General features: G+C 44.7%; 1 protein-coding gene across 1 annotated transcript; it reads right to left on the bottom strand.

Annotated features, from left to right (window-relative positions):
- Positions 1 to 1699: 1699 nt before the first annotated feature.
- Positions 1700 to 22969, bottom strand: fam131bb (family with sequence similarity 131 member Bb). Its single transcript, XM_083761859.1, has 6 exons — positions 22864 to 22969; positions 20435 to 20659; positions 18550 to 18690; positions 9175 to 9521; positions 3270 to 3536; positions 1700 to 2094 (listed from the first exon to the last, which is right to left on the bottom strand). Exons 1-6 carry the CDS (start codon positions 22961 to 22963, stop codon positions 1882 to 1884), a joined length of 1293 nt encoding a protein of 430 aa, XP_083617985.1. The 5' UTR covers positions 22964 to 22969; the 3' UTR covers positions 1700 to 1881.
- Between the last annotated feature and the right edge of the window lie 677 nt (positions 22970 to 23646).

Here is a 23646-nt window from a genome sequence, read left to right on the forward strand (position 1 = left end):
TTGTGTGAGCGAGTTGATTTACATATTATACTTTATTTACATGTGTATGCGACAGAGGCGACACCAGTCTCTTGGGAGGCCAGTGTTTTTGTCTGTCTATTGCTGGTTACAATTTAAATGTGTGTGTGTGTGTGTGTGTGTGTGTGTGTGTGTGTGTGTGTGTGTGTGTGTGTGTGTGTGTGTGTGTGCGCGTGTGTGCGTGTGTGCGTGTGTGCGTGCGTGCGTGCGTGCGTGGGTGCGTGCGTGCCTGCGTGCGTGCACCCCAATGCAGTAATCTCCTGCAGATTAACTTCAGGATCACTTTGTTCTCATAACAAAAGGCTTTGATACCATCCCAAGTGAACAGACGTCAGAAAGTTTTCGTCTCTCCCCGGCTGAAAACAGATCACTGCAGCCAGTCCTCAGTATACATTCCAAGGTGGTTAATCCTCCTCGACGTATCAGAGCAGCTGAGAGTAACTGTTGGTTGTGGTGATGGTGATGGTGATGGTGATGGCGCGGAAAAGCTTTCTGGAATCGGGGGAACTTCAGCAGGCCATCGGTGACCTCTGATCTGTTGGATTGCATCAGTGCAAAAAAAGTGATTCACTCATACAGCCGTCATCCTCTCCTTCTCCTTCTCGTTCTCCTCGTCCTCGTCCTCTCTTGTGGCCCGAAGTGTCACCAGTCACTGTCCCCACACGCCCAACACAGACTGGCTGAGCACCGCGGCCCGCACCCAGGATACTATGGTTTCAGTGCAAAATCTATACAGTTGCTGTATAGGACAGGTTCTCCATAGCACTATGACGCATGCATACAGAGAGACAGAGAAGGAAGCACGCTTATCTTACAGTACAATCCTTATCTGTGCAGTCAGTGCTCTGTGTGCGTGTGCGTGTGTGTGTGTGTGTGTGTGTGTGTGTGTGTGTGTGTGTGTTTGTGTGCGTGCGTTCGTGTATGTTTCTGCTGTCAGCGGGACAAGTCTCATCCTCAGTCTGTGTCACAGCACCAAATTAATGTCATAATCCATTTTAAACTGTGTTTCAGATTGGAGCACATTGCAGAATGGGGAACATCGTAACTGTGTCCTTATAGTTTTGGGTTTAAATTGGCTTGCTTTTATTAAGAGAGAACGTTTGGGTTGCCAGTGCGTAGACTGCAATGAAAGCACAGCGTATAGGTGAAGCTGTTATTCAAGGTAACTGGGGGAAAGTAACTTGATTATGCACTATTCTAATATGTTGATTAATAGCTGTAAACAGAGTAGCTCTCCCATTGGAAAACTGTGATTTGTTATATATCTTATAATACACTTATACATAGATTTTTCTCTTGTTTGTAACAGTTTGTTTTTTTCTTCTTTTGTTTTACTAAAAAAATTATTGTTATCATTACGTTTTGCTATGATAGATTTATTTTTATATATTTTCTTTGTACCATTACAAGACAACCGGTGTGGAGTCTCTTGTCTTATGGGAAAAAAAGCATGCATGTTTCTGTTTCTCCTCTTCTCTCTCCTTGACCTCTGTGTATGTGATTTCATTCCTTTTCTTCTCCCCTGCTATGAATTTCGCCTCCTTCCACCCCTTCTACAACACCCCCACCCCCACCCCCCTCTCCCAGCGGGACATATAAGGCTTCCATAGAAACGTGTGTTCTCCGTTCAGCATCGGCTGCACCTCTCAACCGAGAGTCCTTTTTTAAAAACGTCCTATAGTTCCTGCCACATCGTTTAACAAACCCAAACAACCGTGTCCTTTATACCTGAAAAAGGAACAGATTATAATAGATAAGATAGTGTATATAATATGCTCCTTCCTATCTTCCTTCGCTCAATCCTTTTGCGCTGACCACAGCGGTCAGTCTCTGGAGGAGAGAGTCTCGTGACAGGTCGGATACTCAGTTGGTTGACGCGGCAACCAGTGCTGACCCCTCCTCCTCCCTCTCGACTCCTTCGTAGGTCGAGACGTCGGAGGCCTTCCGCTCCGCCAGGAGCTCGGCCGGCGGTTGCCCCGGGCTACTGTGACGACTACTGCCCCCGGAGGCATCGCCTTGCTGCTGCCTGGGCGGGGTCAACATGGCCGCCTCCGCCTCCAAGTACAGTGTCACCTCCTGATCAACACAAACACGCACGCGCACACACACACACGCACACGCACACACAGGGATGAGATGAGGAGATTGCAAATGCCCCTGAACTCATAGGATCTGCAAAGATGCCCTAGTTTGCAATTCTGTTGTTTAATATAACTGTTTAGCTTTTGTTATTGTCATGTGAGCCATATAACCCTCTAGTGGCTCACTCACTCTGGGACTGCTTTTGCAAGACATTAATTACGTAGCTCTGATCCAGAGCTCTTAATGCCTTCATTAGAGCTCTGCTACTCTTCTCTTCCTGGCTCACATGAAACGCAGACGAGCCTCGATCTCTCTCCTCTGTTGTGGAAATAAAAAGAACGTTGTACGGTTGTACCTATACTCACCAATACAAAGGTGGCTTGTGTTATTAGAAAGCCTATACTTTTCTGTGTGTGGTGGGGGGGGGGCTCAGAGTGTGTCCACTAAGGAAAGTAGGCTTTCTAATAACACAAGCCACCTTTGCATTGGTGAGTAGATGAAACGTTCTTTTTATTTTCGTAACAGAGGAGAGGCTGGTCTGCGTTTCATGCGAGGAAGAGTACGGTTCCATAGCTTTAATGCAACGGCAGCAAAGGGCATTAGGGTTAGGGCAGGGCTATATGGACCAGAGCTAGACATTACATTATTTCAAAATGTAAGCTCAATGAATCTGCCTAGCAACACTGTGGCAGCCAGACCAAGTACAGCCAGGCCTGGCAGCAGTGGTGCTGATACCTTGATCTACTCCTCCGTGGAGGTACGGAGGTTTTGCCAATTCTAGCGACAGGCTATGTTTATGCATGGACACTCAGACGCAGGGACTACAGATGTACTTGTACCCCCTGGAGGTTGGCTCGTGAGACTACAGCCAACCTCTCTTCAAAACCATAGAGCTGCTTCTGCTGCTGGCAGAATGAACGCTTGGGCTGAATGCGGAAAAACAAAATGAAATATCTCACACCCACCTTGAACGTCTCACCAACTTCTGACCAATCACAGTTAAGCCAAACTTTTGGAGGCGCAAGAACAGCCACGATAAGAGAGCCAGCCCCCGCTGAAGTTCAGAATTACGTCATTTTGTACTTCCTGCCAATACCCAGCAGCGCAAACCTCAGCTCAACCTAACCCTTGGCCCCATGCATATACATGTCCTCCTTATTTGACCTCACCTTGAGCTCCTCCTCTAACTCCTGCTGCTCTAATAGCGGAGAGTGTTCCAACCCCAACACGTCGTCCCCCATCGGCACGCCGAGACTTTGCTCCACGACCGCTGCCACGCCCATGTAGCCACCTTCCGTCTGGTAGGCCTCCACCTGCTGCACGGTGTTCCACAGGTCAACCAGGGGCGCGTGGGTGGCCGACGTCATGCTGTGGATGGTGCTGTTGGGCGTGGCTTGTAAAGACTGGTTGGCACTGTTAAGCCTGTGTTCCAGAGCCTGGGGAGAGGAGAAACGACAAGAGAAAGTCACTGTTAGACTTATTAGTATGGCTCTCTGGATGCATTCATTGTTGTTCATGTAGACATACTGTATAGTCACAGGAGACGCGCGTCATGCAACACTATGTTTGATTAGTTTGGGGGCCGCTGTGACACTGCCACATAAATGTGTGAATAAATGTAGGTTCTGTCCTCAGTGTCCTGATATGAGTATTGAAAGAAAATGAAACAACCTATAAAGGAATAAATTGATTAAAATATGGTTACCACAAAATGTAGTGTACAGAATTGCTTGTAGTTGAATATGGTCATTCATTTTTTGTTGACAAGGTTTGCTCATAGGGGGAGCTGTGGGGTAAAAGCAGGTTAGTTGTAGTTCCAGGAAGTGAGGTACCAGGAACCATAGATATTAGGAAATATTGATGCCTCATTGGTTTGTTTGAGCGACCTGTCTCCAGCGGGAGGAGGAAAAGTCAAGCGGAAGTGCTGAAGGCATGCTGTGGCCTCCTGACTTGAAGATTAGGTGAGGAATATACTGTTTCCCTTTTTAAGCAATGCATTGCCTGACTTTGTGGATTATTTGATATTCAGAAAATAGAAGATCTACAATTTTTGTAGTGAAGTGAAGTCTGTCGGGGGCCTGCAGCCTACTGACGTCTAGTTACGCTGCTGTAGGCTGTCCCATAATAACCTAGCTTACCTGGTGGAGAGTGGAGACCTGTGCTCCGAGGACCACTTTATCTAGTCTGGCAATATTTGTCTCCACCAGGCCGAAGGCATGGGGGGAGAGTATGTTTTGCACTCCGTCCGTCCGTCCGTGTGTCCGTGTGTCCGTCCGTGTGTGTGTGTCCGTGAGCAGCTAATCTCGGCCACCGTTAACCCGGTCGATGCCAAATTTTGCACACACACTCCCTGGATGCCAACGATGAACCTCTGCCCCAAACTTTCCAGAACGGCCTGTTATAGCGCCACCAGGAGGCCGCTTTGTGCAAAACAAGTACACCTACAGATTTTGTCCAAACATCACGCAAATTGGTACACAGTCTCTCTAGAGCCATTCAACGAAACAGGTCTTTCAGATTTCTCAGACTCCATCCTGATTGGTTAAGATTGGCTTCCAAAGTTCACAGGAGTGCTCAGTTTCAAACAAAATGCTGCAAATCATGAACACATCGCGTGATTTCCGTGAAATTGTGCACGCACATTCCCACTAGGCCGAGGAAGAAATGCCACATGAACAATTTCAACTCAGCCTCAAGGTGGCGCTATAACTGCCCGAAAAGTGTTTTTACCTCTAACTGCACGGATCTGTGGATAACTTTGTATGCCAACTCCCTAGTTTACTTTTGTTGCCCTTTTATCCAACCACCAGGTGAAGGCAAGCTGCAATGTCCTACATTCCTATCCTGGTGAAGACCTGTGCCCAGAAGGGCACTTTTTCTAGTTTTATCTGTGCCAGTTGCCCAGTTCTATGCCCTGTAGTTAAAAAATAAACTTTGTGGGCTTGTAGATCTGCTAATTAAATGTAACTATTTTTGCCCTCAACAAAGTATAAAACAAGTAATAACACACTGGTTGTCGATGGATAATCTATTGATTATGAAATCCACGAATCAATATGGAGATAACAAGAGCGCGTGCATAACTGGGCTCTCACCAAATATGGAGATCGAGCCCAATAATAAATAACATTCAACATTCAGGACAGTGCATGAAGTGCACCGGCGCCTGTTAATATTGTTGTGGACTAACTTTCTGTGGTTTGGAGGCGAGGAATGATGCCACAACAAGGGTTTTCAATAGCAGGCTGTTTACTGGCAGAACGGCAGACATACAGTGTGTTTCCAACAGGTTGGCACAATAACAACAGGACTTCATAGGTCGGCAATAATACGGCAGCAGTACATGTAAACTCACACTAGTACTACTGTCTCTTTGGTGGGTGAGTCTGTCCGTGGTGGTCGGGTGGAGACGGAGGATTCCTCGGTACGTCTACACTCATTGAACACCGGAACATAACTGACTTAAACCAGGCGGGCTGAACAGAATACCCAGAACTCTCTGAGGCTGAGAGCCAATAGCAACAGATTACATCTAGTAAACACACACATCATAGGCTGTGGGCAATGTTGTAGCAGGGCATAGAATGGCAGTTGTTCCCGCTTTACATTATGCACATGGTTAGTGTGTGACGTCAGACAGGAGCTGATCAGAGCTGCTGACAAGACGTGAAAATGTTTAGACTCTCAATTCAATTACTGTAAGTGCAATTTAAAGGTAGTTTGCCTTAAGTGAGTTTACTTTATAAGAGGTTAGAGAGACAGATAGACAGGCAGGACAGACAGGACAGGCAGCGAGGGGGAAAAAACAGTAATGTCTTTCAGCCCCAACAGACCTACTGTATACACTCTTTCTCCTTTCTTCTACTCTGTCTTGCGCAGGGAAGAAAATCCATGTCTGTAAAGAGTATGGCAAGAGTTTCAGTCCATGGAAAAAGGGAATAATATCCGCACTCTCTTGTATAAACTTTGAGTTTCTTTATTTCATGAAAACACATGAGCAGCGCCTTCCTCAGCCATTCAAACATGAGTTGACTTTGAAACATCATGTGCCAACATCGTGCCGAAACGTGTTCGTTTCTCTAGGTGGACTGCTGCTGTTTTCATGAAATAAAGAAGCTCAAACTTTATATACAAGAGAGTGTGGATAATTCCCCTTTTTCCATTGATCTTCAAGAATCTGCACCCATCAGCTGCAGAGACTATATCAACTTGACTCCCTGAGTAGAGCCGTGCCTTCATCCATAATTAACGGTTTTGTTATTGTTCTAAGAGTTGATCAGTCACTCATGTGACCTGAAGCATCACCAGTGTGTCCACACCGGAGAAAAACCTTTCAACTGTGAACGGTGTGACAAGAGCTTCAATCAGTTCGGTCACCTGAGATCACACCAGCGTCGCCACGCCGGAGAAAAACCATAGCGCTGGTAAGTGTTTCAGTGAGCCGGGCAATCTAATCAGACACCGGCCCACACCTGGGAAAAACCTTTCCGCTGTCAACAATGTCACAAGAGTTTCAGAGATAATACTCTGCAGGCACACCAGCAGTGGTGGAAAAAGTAATCAAATGTTTTTTTACCTAAATAACAGTATCAATACTGCAATATAGAAATACACTGTTACAAGTAAAAGTCCGGAATTCTAAATGTACTAAAAGTAAAACTACTCATTATGCAGAACGTCTCATTTCAAGTTTTCAAATGTATAGAAATCTTTTGAAAATAGACGATCAAGTGTTTCAGTACGTTGAAGATTCTCAAGAGACACCAGCATAAGCACACTGGGGAACAAAGCAACCAACAATAAACAATAAAAGGCCCACAAGCTTGCAACGTGCCGCATCCGTGACACGTTGTGACCTTGTACAGTAGGCAATTCGCGTGCACGCGTAATAAATCGGGCCATCATACCCCACGCGTTGCAGCCGTGACATGTTGCGTTTCATGTGGCTTGTAGGATGGCTACTCTCGGGCACGCGTGAGCGTAATGAATTGGGCCTCGATCATGCCCCACAACTCTGATCACCTGTGGATGCTGAAAACATCAAAACAAATGTGGTCTGCACTGTAAAAATAAGTACAAAAAAAACGGAAGCAGCGAACCTAACTTCGACTTACTTGCCGGGGTACAGACACTAGACTCTGCCCCACAAGTTCTCTGGTTCTCTGGCATTGTTTTGAACTTGCTGTTTTCCCGGATGGAAAAGCGATTCTGATTGGTTCTAACGATGAGCCAATCAGCTTCACAGGTCGTAGGAGCTGAGGTGACTATGAATTAATGATTGTCGGATGCATATCGCATACGCTGCCTACATCAAAGCTTTTTGTCAAGTTACTTGACAAAGACTGTGAGGTCAAAACATCGTATTTTCTGCCTGCCTGTCATTAAATAAAGTTGTGGAGCATCTTAAAGTGATGCTTGCTTTTTACAAACTAGACTACAACATGACGTAACTTATCATCTGCTCCCGACCGGATCATAAACCCAAAATGTCTCCCAAAAACAAATTTCTGAATGCACCTGAGACCCGACACCTACTGTCGGCTATGGTGCTTCACATTCAACAGCAGATTTTCAGCAACAGGCTCTTTCTAACGCTTACAGCCGCCGACGTCGGTGCGGTGGAGAGCTACATAACATAACATTCCCTTAACATTTTCGTTCAAATGATTAGTTCACCAGTTGTTTCAGTACTTGGCTGGAGCCAGCAGCTCTGCAGTGACTGAGTGGATCAATCAGCACGACACGTCCTCCCAGACTATGGATTCTAAACTCCAGGCTCTCGCACTCCGTCACTCACTTGAAATGCACTTTAGTGCACTTTCAGTGTGGCAGTGAATGAGTAGCTTTCTTTTTTACTCTGGCAAACCTGGTAGGCGTGTGTCTGTTCCTTTTAGAATATATATTGACACAGTATACAGAATACACAGTACTTTCATTTTGCGTAGAGTTTATATTGCGTCTGTCGTATAATTTCCATATAAATGAACCAAATAGTTGCAGTATGTGTTCACACTGTTCCAACATTGAAGTACTGGAGCGTATCTTCTATTAATAAGCACTGTTTTGGTAATTACGCAATAATTTCCCCTAATTTATGTCAGTCCAACTGCCTGTGGGCAACAAGTGGCGATAGACAAATGGTCGAAAGAACAAATGGTGGTGTAATCGTTCGTGATGTAGCTGGGAGCTTTTTGTCCCAGTGAGCGCTGCTTTGTCAGTCACAAGCTCTCTTGATATAAAATGACAATGACAACTAAGGTTACACAGTGTCAGGTAGTTTCTTTTATTATTATTATAATTCTGAAAAAGGTTTTGTAGGAATTTAACCTATGTTGCTGTTGTTTTCACAATGCCACTTGAACTACATGAGTGCATGAGGGTGCGACACTTCTCTTTCCAACACTCTCTGTTGCTTTTAAACAGTACAGAATAAAGGTTAATTTGAGGCCAACAGCCTTGACAATGCATTTCTCTGGCATATCGTCTGTGCCACAGAGAGCTACCACAGTTTCAACATGGTATGTAAGCAATCTGTTGCATGTTGGAGCACTAATCCCTAAAGGTCACTGGTCAAATTAATCATGTCAAAAAATGTGATAGTTAGTTGTTTCTAACTGTTTACTACTGTTACTGTGGTTCTATAACGATGTTTGCTGAAACAAACAAGCTATTTGGATAGAAAACTGGAGGTTAATGGCATATAAAGCAAGATAGCAATATACTGTAGGTTAACAAACATAATGGCTATATACTACTGTAGCCTGCCTAACTTGCACAGAGCTTACGAGTCTCAGGCCCCCTGTAGATGAACGCTGAAGTGCTTTGACATTCTGAAGGCATACAATGACACTTCAATAGTGCTATAGTCATCACTCAACTCAACGGTTGACGTGTAGAGGAATCGCTTGGCATGCTGGTTCCCGTCGGAGTGACAGATTTGTTTGTTTTGCTTGTCATTAAGTGTCCTTAACAAAACCTCTCAGGGAAAAACAAAAACAAGGTACGCAGCATGCACCTTGATGTTCGTTGGGACTCTTTGGGTGATTATTGAGTGATTGTGTTCATTGCGTTCACCTGTTGCTGCTGATACTGCAGTAGCTGCTGCTGCTGCTGGTAGTGCTGCAGCTGCTGCATCTGCTGCATCTGCTGCAGCTGGCTCTGCTGCTGCAGGTTCTGCTGCAGCTGCTGCTGCAGCTGCTGCTGCTGCTGCTGCTGGGCCAGGAAGTGGGCGGCGGCGGCGTGCGAGTCGAACGCCTCGGTCCCTGGGGGCGACATGACGTAGGAGCCCGGGGTCCCGGACGCCACGCCGGGCTGCTCGTTGTTGATGGGGTCCCAGGCGTCGGAGGAGGAGAGGCAGTACAGGCCCTGGGAGACGTAGGTGTGGGGCCACACGTCTCCGGCGGAGTGATGCAGTATCTGATCTGCAGAGACGGGAAAAGGAAGCGCTCAAACAGTGTTGTTTTCGTCGACTAAAACTAAGGCGAAAAATGTCCGTCGACTATCTTTTTTCACTGACGAAAACTAAATGGAAACTAAATGAAAACTAAGCTATGATGACTAAAAACTAAGACTAAATATACTGACAATTTCGTCAACAAATAAAAACTAGACTAAAATGTTAGGAAGGGACTACTAGTGGACAAGAGATCCAGTATAAGTAATTTTACAATTAGTTGCATGCTGAAAATAGCCAATCTACAGTACAAGCTCATAACTCGTCACGCTGCAAACTTGTTGAATGACGGCGTCATTATGACGGCATCAAGGCCCGCCAAAATACATTTTGTTCGACTAAAATCAACTGTAGATTTAGTCAACTAAAATCTTATGATTTTACTAAAACTAGACTAACACTAAAACATTCCAGGTGACACATTTTTAAACTATTCAAGAGACTATATGACTAAAACTAAATAAAAATCTGCTGCCAAAAACAACACTGGTATACGCCGTAAAATACCGAGTGTCATGGGGTGTCCACACCTGCCAAGGACGATGCACTACTATAAATAGTGCATGTCATTTTAAAAACCTTCAAAGTGGATGACCACAACACATTCAACACATCACTCATGTTTGTTTACAGGCTGTTATCATTCTTCAGTGTGGATGTCCACATCATTATCGATGATATCATATTTTGTAACACATTTTTCACCCCATGCCAATTGCCTAAGCTGTAATCCTGGGCTCTATATCTCCCTCAGCCCCGAACTGAGCTCATGCTTCCTTCAATGCATGAGGAGTGAGCAGGCCGCTTCACCTGACAGGGGGTGGCTTCCCCGGTAGGACGTAGCGTGTCGAAGGAACAATGTTATTCCATCAGTTACTTTTCCCTCCATCAGGCGCCCCGGCTGACCAGGGGGAAGCAGTATAGAGACCAGGATTACTGTTTTGATATATGTTTTTTGTGAGGGTACCTACCCTAGGAGACTTGGGGAGATTGGGAGAACATGCAAACTTCACACAGAAAGGCCCTTTCGCCAACACTGGGCGTTGATAGAAGCTCATAGTGTTGTTGGGTTTCCAAATATGCCAATTGTATCACTACTTGCAGATACTTTATGATCTGTGAAATGTGGGGTATGGGAGAGCCCTTGCTGTCCACTCCACCAATCAGAGGTAATGTATTTCAGCACAACCAATCACTGCACACGGTGACCTCTGTCACCATGGGTATGTGCAGTGCCCGCAATTCTTCCAACAGCCATCATCAGACAAATAGCTCCACGGAAACAAGCTGGCGACTATATTGGCACTTCATTCAAGGTCCTCAGGCCTATAGTGAGACTGATGTCACAGTCAAGAAAATATGCTGATGGGAAGTATCAAAGCAGATTGGAAAAAATCTCCAACCTCCACAAATCTAGATACTCCTGTCTGTCTGTCGGCAATCAGAAGGTCACTGGTACGCTCTCCAATTCGCTGAAGTATATCTGAGCAAGACCCCTAATACCCCCTGAGTGCGATCATCATGACCATCTGAGAAGCCATCAGCTGGGTGCAGATGAAACCGAATTTCTCCCACAGGATCAATAAAGGTCTGCCTTTTATGTATCTAGTAAGTTATATGGCTGGCAAGAAAGAGAAAACGGACAACAATATACTGTAGGCTAGTAAGAGGTTTATCGTCAGGGGAGACGTATTTGATCAAGCAAACTTTGCTTGAACAAACCTGTGCTGCTGAGGTGTATAGTACAGCTGAGACTTTCGATTTACGCAGGGAAAAATACAGCCCTCTTAACCAATCACAAGATTAAAACTTTTGACGTATGGCAGACCTCCTGTGCCACTGGAGGCTACCGAATTGACACTTAAATCAGTTTATTTGTTGGCTCGGCACCCTGGCCTGTCCAACCGGGGAAAAAAGGAGTAGTGTGCCGCTAAATCAAAACCCCTCAGTAGACATATTCCCAAAACACTAGCCTGACAAAACACTGCAGAATATATGTTCTGACGAGGCTCTCCAAGGTGCGTTGAGTACAGGTGTCAACAAAGTCAAACAAACTCCATGCTGGCACACCACCACGGGTGATTCATCAGCTGCAACTCAAAGATACCGCATATGCCACCTGATAGATGCTTCCGACAAAGGATACTTCTTAGATGCTGTATCTTGGTCAATTTGAAAGCTGCACTCCATAACTTTTTAATGAATAAAACATAATTTTAACCCAGCAGCGGTTGGAGGTTAATTTCCCTGCCATATTCTCTTGAGAAGAGACAACAAAACAAACATTACGAGAAAAGAAAGCACAAAAAAAAGACAAGAAACAAGAAAACAAAAGACAAGGCTGCATTTTTCATATTACAAAATACATTCATTGAAATCAACTTGAATTATTGATTAGGCTGAGAGAAGAGATCCCACTTTTCCCACTTTTTATAGAACTTATCCTCTTGTAGTCTAAGTATGAATGTTAGTTTTTCCATAACATACAGTTCCTCAGTAATGTCCATCCATTGTTCTTTCGTTGGTTGAGAATTTTTGATCATGTGGTTAGGTAGGATATTGGCTGACAAGAAGTAGACCTATTGCATGAAGATCAAATAATTATCTCCCCTACCCATGCAGGCTTTCAGTCCTAGATCAGCAGCAGAAATGTTGGCAGTTTGGACATAAATATGATATGGATTAACACTAGAAGGTCTGAGAGGTCATTTTGACGGTTTTTTTTTTACATCTGAAACATTTTCTAAATATGAATTTAAGCACATGCTAGTTTTGCCCTTTTTTCTTCAGACCTTCTAGTGTTAACCACATTAATTATAGCTATTTTAGATTAACATTTTCAACAATATTTCCATGATTCTTCAGAAACGTTCAACAAATACGGTTAGATGGTTGTTAAACACCCCAGCTGTTCATGATACGTGTAGATTTCACACCTAAAGAATAAGGATACTGCTTGTTCGTTGTTAGTTGCATAGACGGACAAATGCAAAAAAAATCACTATTAAAATGTTGCCTACAGTATATAGGTGCATCGAGAGTCCTATACTTGTCTCTGCAGTATGGAAAGAAAAAAAAAGGTTGTACTATACATAAGAAATGAAGGAACCGTTGGGCGTATACAACTATACATACAGTACACTTCACTCACTGACAACACAGTGATGTGGAATAATAATGACCAAGTTGAACTAGCTATTTATACATCGCAGATCCTTGGTTTCCACCCTCCCTCTGGCCATGTTAGTGAATGTGAAATGAGAACTCGGCCATTCCCTGCAGGCTGAGAGAGTGAAGGCGGCGGGAGAAGATGCATCCTTCATTGGAAATGATCGACTGTTTGTGCTCTGCCTACATGAGCACATTGATGCTCAACCACTTGGACCCTACTGTAGCATCCCTCTTCTGGGGCTAAGAGAACAGATCGGAATGAAGGAAAATAAGTCTGCACGCAGATCTTAAGCTCCCATGCTTCATATCAATAAATAAGATGTTTCGACTAGTGGGTCTTCCTGAGGAATGAAGAGAGAATGAAGAGAAGACCCACTAGGGTTGAAACGTTGCATAATAAAAGCTTAACATCGATGTGCGGACTTCCTTCCTTCCTAATGATCTGTACATATTTCTGTTCAGCACCCGTAGAATCTTTTGAGATGTGCGTCGTGCCAGATATCCACACATCACAGACGTGTGATGCACTGTGAGCTTGTACTCCTATTGTTGTAGACTATTTAGTGCAGAGTGAAAACAGGAGGGGACCTAATATAGGGCCCTGGCCTGGGGAACTTTGAGCTACATTGTAGTGGACCTACAGTAGCTGACAACATGATCCACATTTCTCAATAGAAGAGAAGGGAGACCACCTCCAACCATACTTATTCAAAAAAAGAAAAGAAGACAAAGAATTCTAGGTTGCGGCGTCAACATTATCTATGGTAGCTGCCTTGCCATTATTAGTGAGGCTGACAACCGAGTTTTACAGTATAAACAGTTCAATAAACACAAGGTCATGGATTGATTTTTTTTGTTGCTGTTTTTCTTTTTTTGGCATTGTGTGGTGTAATGGCCTATTGTTAGAAAAACAGCCCTTAACCACTCTCAACTTGACAGTGGTTCTCAACCAGTGGTACGGGGACCACCACTGTCCACCAGTGGTCCTTAGGAGTGGTCCCCAATTAAACTTATGGAGAGTTGGTATTAAACCAAATTGACCCTTATAGATCTTTAAACTCTTGAGAGAGTGAAACCAAATGAACCCGTAAGGCCCATATGGTCAATTTGCATGGTTTCATTTCACACTCTCAATAGTTAAATTATATTGTTAAACATCTGCATTACTTAACTTACAAGAAGTCTACACAATTCAATTAAAATAATTGTAATTTTGATCAACGTTTGCCTGTTCTATGGTAGCCTACCACATCAATACAGTATGTCAGCATGCATGGAATTCTTATTCAACAACAAAATATTCTAAGACAATTACGTTTCAGGTCTGAGAGGCTATAATGTCATCAAATGGTGGTCCCTGCATGCTGCAGGCTTAAATGCAGAATATTGTTTTTAAATATATTTTTTATCCCACGATTTTTGTAACCCATTTTTCACCCCTGTATCAATCATCTAATGTGACAAGGGGAGAGCAACGGACTTGAACTCATGCTTCCTTCATGCCTGAGTGTCCAAGTTGCTCCTTTAGCGCGTGGAAGGAACACGTTATTCCAACCAGTTCCTTTCCCCTCCATCAGGCTATAGAATAAATGGACCTTGAGCCTTGACATGAAAAGGGTTGACAACCACTGCCCTAGAAAGTAGACACTCCGGTAGCCTCCGGTAGCCACGCCCCCTCCCCCCTCCAGTCCACAGTACACACACGGACACACCTGCTGCAAACGAACAGACAGACACGAGCTGATATAGACAGTAGTAAAAAGAGTGAAATAAACAACTTATAATGTAACTTTTACACCTCATGGAAGTTGAGTGGAGTAGGCCTATAGTCAGGGTTGTTAGGAAGTGAAAACTGCTCAGTCACAACAAGTGCGTGACAGTTTGAAAGAGAAGTTGATTCATCTTCATAACAAACTGCTTGGTCGATTTGTTTTTATTCTGCAGGTGAGTTAGCTACATTATAGCATTAGCGTGTGTGCGTGTGCACGCACGAACAAACAAAGGTGCTTGAAGTGCTGTGTGCATGGGTCCTACTCATACAGTATACATTTATAGAATAATTACAGACAATGTTTTGTTTGAGGTGTCACATCATCAAATCATTGTATGAAACTTCATTCGATGGTTTAATTGAAAATTATATTGAACCACGTGTTACACCCTGAATTGCACATCTAGATTTCTATTCTATCTCTCAATTTATTTCAAGGCATAGTCTAGCCCCTCTCGGAACCCTCCATAAAGCTTTTCTGAAATTTGGATGTCACTTTATGTAGGGTCCCTGTGCGTATCTATGTTTTCGTATGGGAATGTTGGAACGCGGACATAAATATGCTCGGTAACATCGTATCTGCGCTCTTTGACGGCTTCTTTTCCTTTGAGGGCTTCTGAATCTGTGAACTATAAGTACCTATACATACCGCTGCGAATATCTCCTGTGGCGCGGAAGCCGTTTTGTTTTATCTTTGTTTGATTCTTCTTGTTTATTTACCGTTTATTGTACCACCTCCCGATGTGCGGTTGGCTTGTGCCGGCTACGTTCCTGCCTCTGATCTGCTCTGTCATAGCTATAGCGCCACTAGCTAGCCAGATAGGCGGTACAATGAGGTGTCAATAAACAAGGAAGGAAAAGAAGAATCAAAGCGACCAAATCGGTCAAACAAAGATTAAAAATACTTAACGGCTTCCGCGCCACAGGAGATATTCCCAGCGGTATTTATAGGTACTTAAAGTTCACAGATTCAGAAGCCCTCAAAGGAAAAGAAGCTGTCAAAGAGCGCAGAAGGACGTTTCCGAAGCTATTTACGTGTATTTATGTGTGCGTACCCGGTGGCAGGGTGGAGGTGGAATAGGACCCAATGCTCTGGGTCTAAAAAATGTCAGAAACTTCAGTAGCATTGGGTTCTGCTTGTAGGGCTAGGCATAGTCCAGGGCAGGCAAGTCCAAAGTTCCCACAGCTTCCTTCCTAAAATGTATTATTTTATCTGATAGTTTTACATACTGTATGTACCGTATGCTAGGCTCTCTGACTCTGTTGTGACAGGATATAGTTGGCTTGTACTGTATACTGCTAGTACTGCTACTGCAAGTACCCGATAACAGTATCGGTATAGATATGAACAACTCTAGTTGCTAGTGAATTGTGACAGGGTGCAGTATATGCTGCTCTCCGTCAGCTCACTGTCTTTCTTTCTACGTTATTATCCTCAAAGCTTATGGTGTCTCTCTCCACCTGCTCCACAGGTACACGAGCCACCCCAGACCCCCAAGCTCAGAGTCCATTCTCCTGTGACATTATGCTGTGAATGCTGGACCCTAGAGCCTGCCCTAAATCCCTGATCGCTGCACTGTCACTCCACCAGAACGCTATGTGCAGTACTAAACATCCAAGGCTGAGTGAGAAGATGGCAGCCAGGAGAATGAGGTTGGTCGGTGCCATTGATACTGAGAGGAAAGTATACTGGCCAGCTAGCCAGATGTATGGAGTATGGAGATGACTGGAGACACCGCTGGAGGGCTCAACATGACATGAACTAGAGAGAGACGGAGGCTCTCTCTCTCTCTATCCATGTCTTCCAAAGTTTGACAGCTGGCATCACTTACACAAACTGACAAGTCAAGTAGAAGACGGCCCAAGGTAGGAACTTTGTTTTTTTGCTGCTGCTACTCGTGTTGTATGCTGTGTCACTAGTGTGATTCAAGCTGGTGTCATTCTGTCATTTATTTTGTATTTTTATAGAGGGATAGACAGTAGGCTGACAGGAAATGGGGGGAGAGAGATGGGGGGGGGGGGGGGGGGGGGGTTGACATGCAGTAAAGGCCGTCGGGATCGGGAGTCGAACCCGCGGCACACTGCCAGACTGGATTACCAGCCAAGGTGCCTGGACCACTGAGCCATGGCCCAGGCCATTGTATCTGCTTTTTGTATGTTGTGTTGTATCTGCCGGTATTTGTAACAGGGAACAGTAATAAGGAGTATGTGTATGTGGCTCTTGATCCTATGAGTGAACTTGCTGTTCCTTTTGGTTTGAGCTACTGTAGACTTGCAGGGGTGTCCAAAATAAATATTATTAAATATTAAAACACCCAAGGGCCAACTACATAATGTACCATCAGATTTAAACGATTCAATTTAACTATCATCATTAATATTTAATATCAATGGTCTTTTGTCAGGTGTGTGCTTTGAACAAGATTGTATCTCAGCCTTATTTCAGCTTTATTTCAGCCATTACCAAATGTAACCAATTAAGCAAGCAAGGTAAAAAACAAACAAGGAACAGTTATAGGACAAATTATACTCTGAGAAAAGTTAAAAAACATTAATGTAAAAATGTTGCGGGTAGATTTTAGTCTACTAAATCTACAGTTGATTTAGTCAACCAACATGTATTTTGGTGGGCCTTGATGCCGTCGTAATGATTTTACACTTGCTGAAAATAGCCGATCTACAAGCGTCGCGCTGCGACGCGTTGTGAGCTTGTAGATCTGCTATTTTCAGCATGCAAGCAAGGGTAAAATGACTTATACTGGACCTTATGTCCACTAGTCCCTTCCTGACATTTTAGTCTAGTTTTTATTTGTTGATGAAATTGTCAATATATTTAGTCTTAGTTTTAGTCATCATGGCTTTTTATTTAGAGTTTTTATTTAGTTTCCATTTAGTTTTCATCAGTGGAAAAAGGTAGTCGACAAACATCTTTCGTCTTAGTTTTAGTCGACGAAATCAACACTGGTCGCCAGGTTGCTCTTCTTAATCAGGATGGTGGTCCCTGGGTCAAAATCTGTTGAAAACCCCTACCTGCTTTACATAAAAAAACAACAAACAACCAAAAAAAAAAACCATTTGCCATAAGCCTGATAAAATGTCTTTTCAAGACTTAAAAGAGGTAAAACATGGCACAAACAAGTACTGTTTAGTGGTCTGCTAAGAGAATGGTCACACCAGCGACCCCAGGGGCCACACATTGTTGAGGTGCACCGTTGCTACCATCCGCACCACTTTGCACATAAACGGCAGGGCATGAGAATAGTCACACCAGGGGTCACATTGTATAACCCAGCTTACTGTATCAGGGGCCCCCCAGGGAGGCCACATTGTACAGCCCATCTTACTGCTGCCATGCAGGGGACCCACAGGGCCACGGGGACTGCCCATAAATCCGGCATCCCATTACCCTGACAACGTGGCTTTACGTGCGGTTAGGGTTAGGGCCACACCTTGTCAAGGCGCACAATTGCTCCGATCCGCACAAAACTAGCGGCACAAATAGCCACAGCAAAAAAACAAACACACTACCAGTACAGTAGTGGTAATAACTCAGTGGTTATTGATCAGTGAGTGCCTTATACTCTGTAGAACTAGATTTGAAAGCCACATACGTAGTAGCCTCGGATACCCAGACGTTTTTATTTCCAGGGAGAAAATAAAAGTCTGGGTCCACTTCAATTTGGCATAGAGTAGCGCAAACGTCGATCACTCTCTGCTGATTTCTGATCGTCTGCACCTTTGTTAAATTGACGCACACATGCACACCCGTACACACACGCACTCCTCTCTCTCTGTCGCTCTAATTAATTAGTCTCATGTGCAGCAGCTGCGCACAGTTTCTCCCGGCGGATCCTGCCGGGAGCTGCCTATGCCATAGAAAGCATAGTTGAGTTCCAGGCTACATACGTAGTGGCCTGAAAATCTAGTTCTCATAAATAAATATTGAAAATAGCATACAAGCTCAGTGCTTTTTTGTTAACCAGAAAGACATGGAAGCAACATGCAGCGTCAGTTCACAAATGTGAAGTACATGCATGTTTGCTGTGCTCTTTACCTCGGCTGGTGATGCTCTCCTGGTTGACCTCACTGAGGTGGGCTACGCTGCCCTGGTTGGAGCCCGACCGCGGGCTGTCTCCGTCCATGGACGTCCACGCCATGAGAGTGGCCTCTGAGATGGCGAACTGCTGCAGGATACCTGAGGTCAGAGTTGAGAGGACATGTCAGCCTTGTCAGGGTCACTGGGAGGTCCGGTGTAAGATTAGTTGGCCTCGTGCCCAGACACAGTGGTAGAAAGTAACCAAGTACATTTACTTAAGTACTGTATACTTAAGTACACTTTTGATTTGTATTTTACACTTGAGTATTTCCGCATAATTTCCAATACTTTTACTTCTACTCTCAGAGACAAATATTGTACTTTTACTCCACAACATTTATTTGAAAACTTCAGTTTCTAGTTACATTGTAGATTCTGGTTATTATTACAAAACATAACATAACGTAACAACTTAAGCCCTCTATACATTTTGGCCATTTGAAAATAGCAGTACTAGTACAAGCTCACAATGCGTTGCGATGCGACGCATTGTGACTTGAGCTTGTAGATAATTTGTATACATTTGAAAACTTGAAATGGGACATTTTGTACATTTTGAAACCTATACTTTTGTACTTCTACTCAAGTAAATTTTGAACAGCGGACTTTTACTTTTGCTTACGAAGGAATTAGAGTATTGATACTTTTACACCAGACATAACTATGTACGTATGCATGACTGTATGTATGTATGTATGTGGTAAGAACGGTGGTCCCTTATTGGCTGTTGATGGTGACGTAACTAAGGTACATTTAAAGGTTGGTATAAGGTCAATAACGGGTCTAAAGGAGTTAGAACAGCAGTTACTTGAAATAGACATTAGTCACAAGTAGGCCATGTATGGCCTACTTGTGTCATGTGCAAGACGCAAGTTGGCACCTCGACAGAGTGCATTTCTAGTTATAGATGCCATTCCAAGGCCAAGGAACACTACATATCTTACAAATTAGAAATGCACAGAATCTCTGTCTGTGTCTTGTCTAGTTCACGTACTGTATCTCGAGAGCTATCCGACTGTCAAACTTCAAAGTCGGTGTGCATATAGCCGACGACCCGGGGGAGTACCGTGCATGGCGTCGAGTCAGTCCATATATGGACGTGCCCAAGTATTGGCCTGTAGATGACTTCAAACTCGGCGTGCAAATCACATGAGAACCAGAGAGATTGATGCGCCAAGTGGGAAATTGGTCGGATCAGCGGCTCTACAAAAATATTGATAAAACCACAAATCCCCATGAAGTATTCCCCGGATACAGTACATGGCAGGGCTATTCAACTAAATTGTTCAGAGACCCAAAGGGCCAGACTGCCCCCCGAGCTATTAATCTACACTTGACACAACTCGCTATCACATTGTCTCTATCTTAGAATAGATGTATAGACCAATATATTTGACAGAGCAGCAACATAATTGCCTTCCTTGATGCATTAATGAGCATCAACGAGAATCAACTGGTCACACACGTGAACACACACACACACACACACACACACACACACACACACACACATACACACACACACACAGTGTGTGACAGTGTTGTCAAATTAAGTATATTCATTTTTTATTGGATGATGTACGACAAGAGCGCCCCTCACTTCACGCGGGTGTGATTTTTAAAATTGTGTTTTTATTTTTTTGGATTTGGTCAGCGGGCCGGCAGTTAAATAGCCCTGCAGTATGCATGGGATTTCTGATTTTATCACTATTTTTGGAGTAGGCCTACTCGCACGGAACTCCATATGGGCATATGTGTATGTGTATGCGTGTGTGTGTGTGTGTGTGTGTGTGTGTGTGTGTGTGTGCGCCCGCGTGATCTGCGTGCTACAGTGTACCCTGACCTGCGGCAAAGCGCGCCTCCTTCTCGCCGTCACTGAGGTCGCTGTACAAGTCGTTCTCCAGCCGCCGCTCCTGCTCCCGCTCCGCGGTGGTGATGCGGGGCGCGGGCACCCCCCCGGGGCCCACCGTCGACATCCCCCAGTTCTGCCACTCGATCATGTGAGCCACGCGACCCTGGGCCAGGCCTGTGGGCTTCGTCACCCTCTCCTTCATGGTGCGACTGGAACCTGCATGCAGGGAGGGTGGCATAGAGGGGACGGAGAGGGAAAAAGGTTTATATGGAGGCATGGAGCGAGCATGGAGGATAGGTGAGAGAAGGGGAGAGGTTGGGGGAAGCGGGGGGAGAGAGGTTTATGTAAAAGGATGGAACAAAACAGAAAGAGCACCATGAAATAATGAGTGGCGCACGGTGGTCAGCAGAATGAAGAGGTTATGAAGGGGATGAGAGATAAAAAGAGGAGAAAGTAGGGAGAGAAGACGGAAGGAAGGATTCAAATGAAGGAGAAAGGTGAGAAGCGGGCAAAGGAGGAGGGTGGAAGAATGGAAGATTTGGGTGTGTATAGTGTAGGAATAAACAGGATATGTATAGGATGGGCAGGGAAACGGAGTGAGGGAGGGAGGAAGAGCGGCGCGTGTGGGGCGGTTTCGGGTAAAGAGAGGAGAGAGGGAGGATTCAAGTTGCGGTAATGATGAGAGGCGAGAGCAGAGCAGAGTGATTTGGGAGGATTGGGTGGGAAAATAGAGGTCAACATGGAGGACGGGAGAAGAGAGGAAGAGAGGGAGGGACGGAGGGAGGGCAGCACGGTGTTATAGGAATTGGCACGGTTTGTTTGAGCGGAAAGAAAGAAGAGGAAGAAGAAGATTGGGAAGATCAGTGGAAATGAACATGAAGGCTGCCTCCCCATGGCAGAGACCGGGGAGCTGTGAAGGCCTGCGTGTACAGTATACTGGGAGGTTCTAAAGATGACTTTGAGCTAAATGTTGAATCACATGAACATGGCACCCAGCGGGGGGCTAAATGACGAGGTTTGTTGAGTGAGGGGGTTAAGGAGACTGAGAGGGCTGTTGCATGTACTGTACACAAGCAACAAGGAAAGAGGGGGGGACGACGACGACGAGGATACGTCTAGTCTGGGAGAGGTGCATTATGGGACGGAGGAGGTTAATTGGGGTGAGGTGGCCGTGCGGTGTGAGTAATGAGGGGTTGGCTTGTCGACATGCTAGCTTTTGCACCTTCGCTATGCTCGCGCTGCGCTAAGCAGAAAAACGTTTCCCCTTTCTCCTCGCTGTCGCCCGGGCAACTTGGCTGCATCAGATAACGCATAATACATATTTCTGTGTATTATTGTCCAGAGGGAGTAAAAAATAACATATTCCACCCGTGCCATGGGGCTGATACTGGAGCATGTTTGCATAATGGCTTCGTTCCGTTACATGTGACCAAGATACAGCGGCACTGACACCGCCGTATACACGTACACACGTCCCTTGATATTTTATTCTATGTGAGTGAGTGGCTATTTTATCTGCATTGAAAAGTGCCTATGAATATGAATAAATTATTGGAATAGTTTATAGCAGCACATCGGTGCCATGCACGCCGTGCACACTGCGACAGCTGGGCTCCACGCACTGCCACACAAATTCCACTGCATTCTCAGAACAACTGCACCGTAAAGCCCAAGTGATGAACCCTAAAGTAAGTAGCACACTGATTGAAAGCACACTTCAGTGCGGGCACTGCCGCACTACACTATGTTTTGTTTAAAAACGGCACATCGCTCACTTTACCACATACAGACTACAATTTAGGCATTTTGCGGATGCTCTTAATCCATGAGTGACTTACAGTAAGCAAGGTCACCACAAGGTAATGCATCAAATGCATAGAATTAATACTCTAGGATCATAGGTAAACCAAGAAAGAACCTATCATCAGTCAAAAAAAACTAAATGTTGTACTGTCCCTTGTTACTATACAGTTTAGTTCTGCACGATATATCGTTATTATATTCATTTATGAGACAACACAACGAGACGGTAGTCACACCCCAAAGACCAACTCAACAAATACATGCATTATTTTGGGCAAGCATGCATTTCCAGGGCCATTTGAAATGGCCTATAACAGTCAAACTTCACCACGCACCGCTTCCACTGAGCAACGGCAGCTGTGTATGCATATTATGACAGGGTGCATTATGGGCAAGCATGTGTATTTCCAGGACCATGACGTGAACGCAGTGCTGTTCCATCAATGGGTGACCATTGACGAGTGCTACTGTGTGAGGAGGTATGTGAACACAGGTGGGGGTGGGGAGGGGTGGGGGGGAGGGAAACCCGTTTGGGTGCCATGTTGGCTCCAGTGCCCCGGGCCGGGGCAAGGAGACAACATGGGGTCAGTTTACCCAGCTTTGACACAGACACACACCTGACACACCTGTCAGTGAGGACTTAGCCAGCGCCCCGATTCCATAGGCGTTAGAAGAGTTCCTCTTGAGCCGCGGCAGAATGGACGTGGTGTCTTCCATCGACAGCTAGAGGGACGGACGAGAGACACAGAGAGAGGAGGAGAGAGAGAGCGAGGGAGAGAGAGAGAGAGAGGGAATGGACGAGGGGGAAGAGGGTGGAGAACGTGGGGACGTGACGGTGATGGGAAGGAAGGTGTGCCAGAGACACACAAAGACATTGAAGCGAGAGTGTGAGTTAGAGGAGTGGAAAGAAAAGGTGATGATGTAGATGGGTGGGTTAATAACACGTTGTTAAATAACTGATAAGAGAAGCATTTGGATAGAGATGCCAAAAACCTACATTTCCCAAATTTGTACACCTGTAAAAAAAACTATATATATATATTTAAAAAAAAATCTGGATTTTACAGTGAGCTCATTTCTTTATTTTCTTTTCTTTTTGAGGGAAGTGTAGTTTTTCATCTGCCAACAATAAGGACACATTGAGTGATTGTTCTGCCCACTACAGTGTGCACCACTACTGTAAACTGAAAGAGCTAATAGGTAAGAGGAGGGGAGAAGGGGGGACATGAGTTATGATTTATGAAAAGAAAAGAGTGAGTTTAATTCAAAAGAAGAAAAGGCTAAACGTAACAATGACGTAAGAACAAAAGAAACAAAAGCTAAAAGCATAGCGGAGAAAAAACAAAACGAAGGAATGACGTTCACAACACTTACATTGATTCCTTCCCATGAAAATTCTG

The sequence above is a fragment of the Protomyctophum parallelum genome, assembly GCF_964188405.1.
Source record: "Protomyctophum parallelum genome assembly, chromosome: 3".
NCBI classification, from domain to species: domain Eukaryota; kingdom Metazoa; phylum Chordata; class Actinopteri; order Myctophiformes; family Myctophidae; genus Protomyctophum; species Protomyctophum parallelum.

Coding starts and splice junctions, on each gene's coding strand:
- fam131bb (XM_083761859.1), bottom strand. CDS start 22,963: ATGGAAGACACCACGTCCATTCTGCCGCGGCTCAAGAGGAACTCTTCT. Junction 18,691..20,434: donor GGAGGCGCGCTTTGCCGCAG/GTCAGGGTACAC, acceptor CTCTGACCTCAG/GTATCCTGCAGCAGTTCGCC. Junction 2,095..3,269: donor AGTTAGAGGAGGAGCTCAAG/GTGAGGTCAAAT, acceptor TGTGTTGATCAG/GAGGTGACACTGTACTTGGA.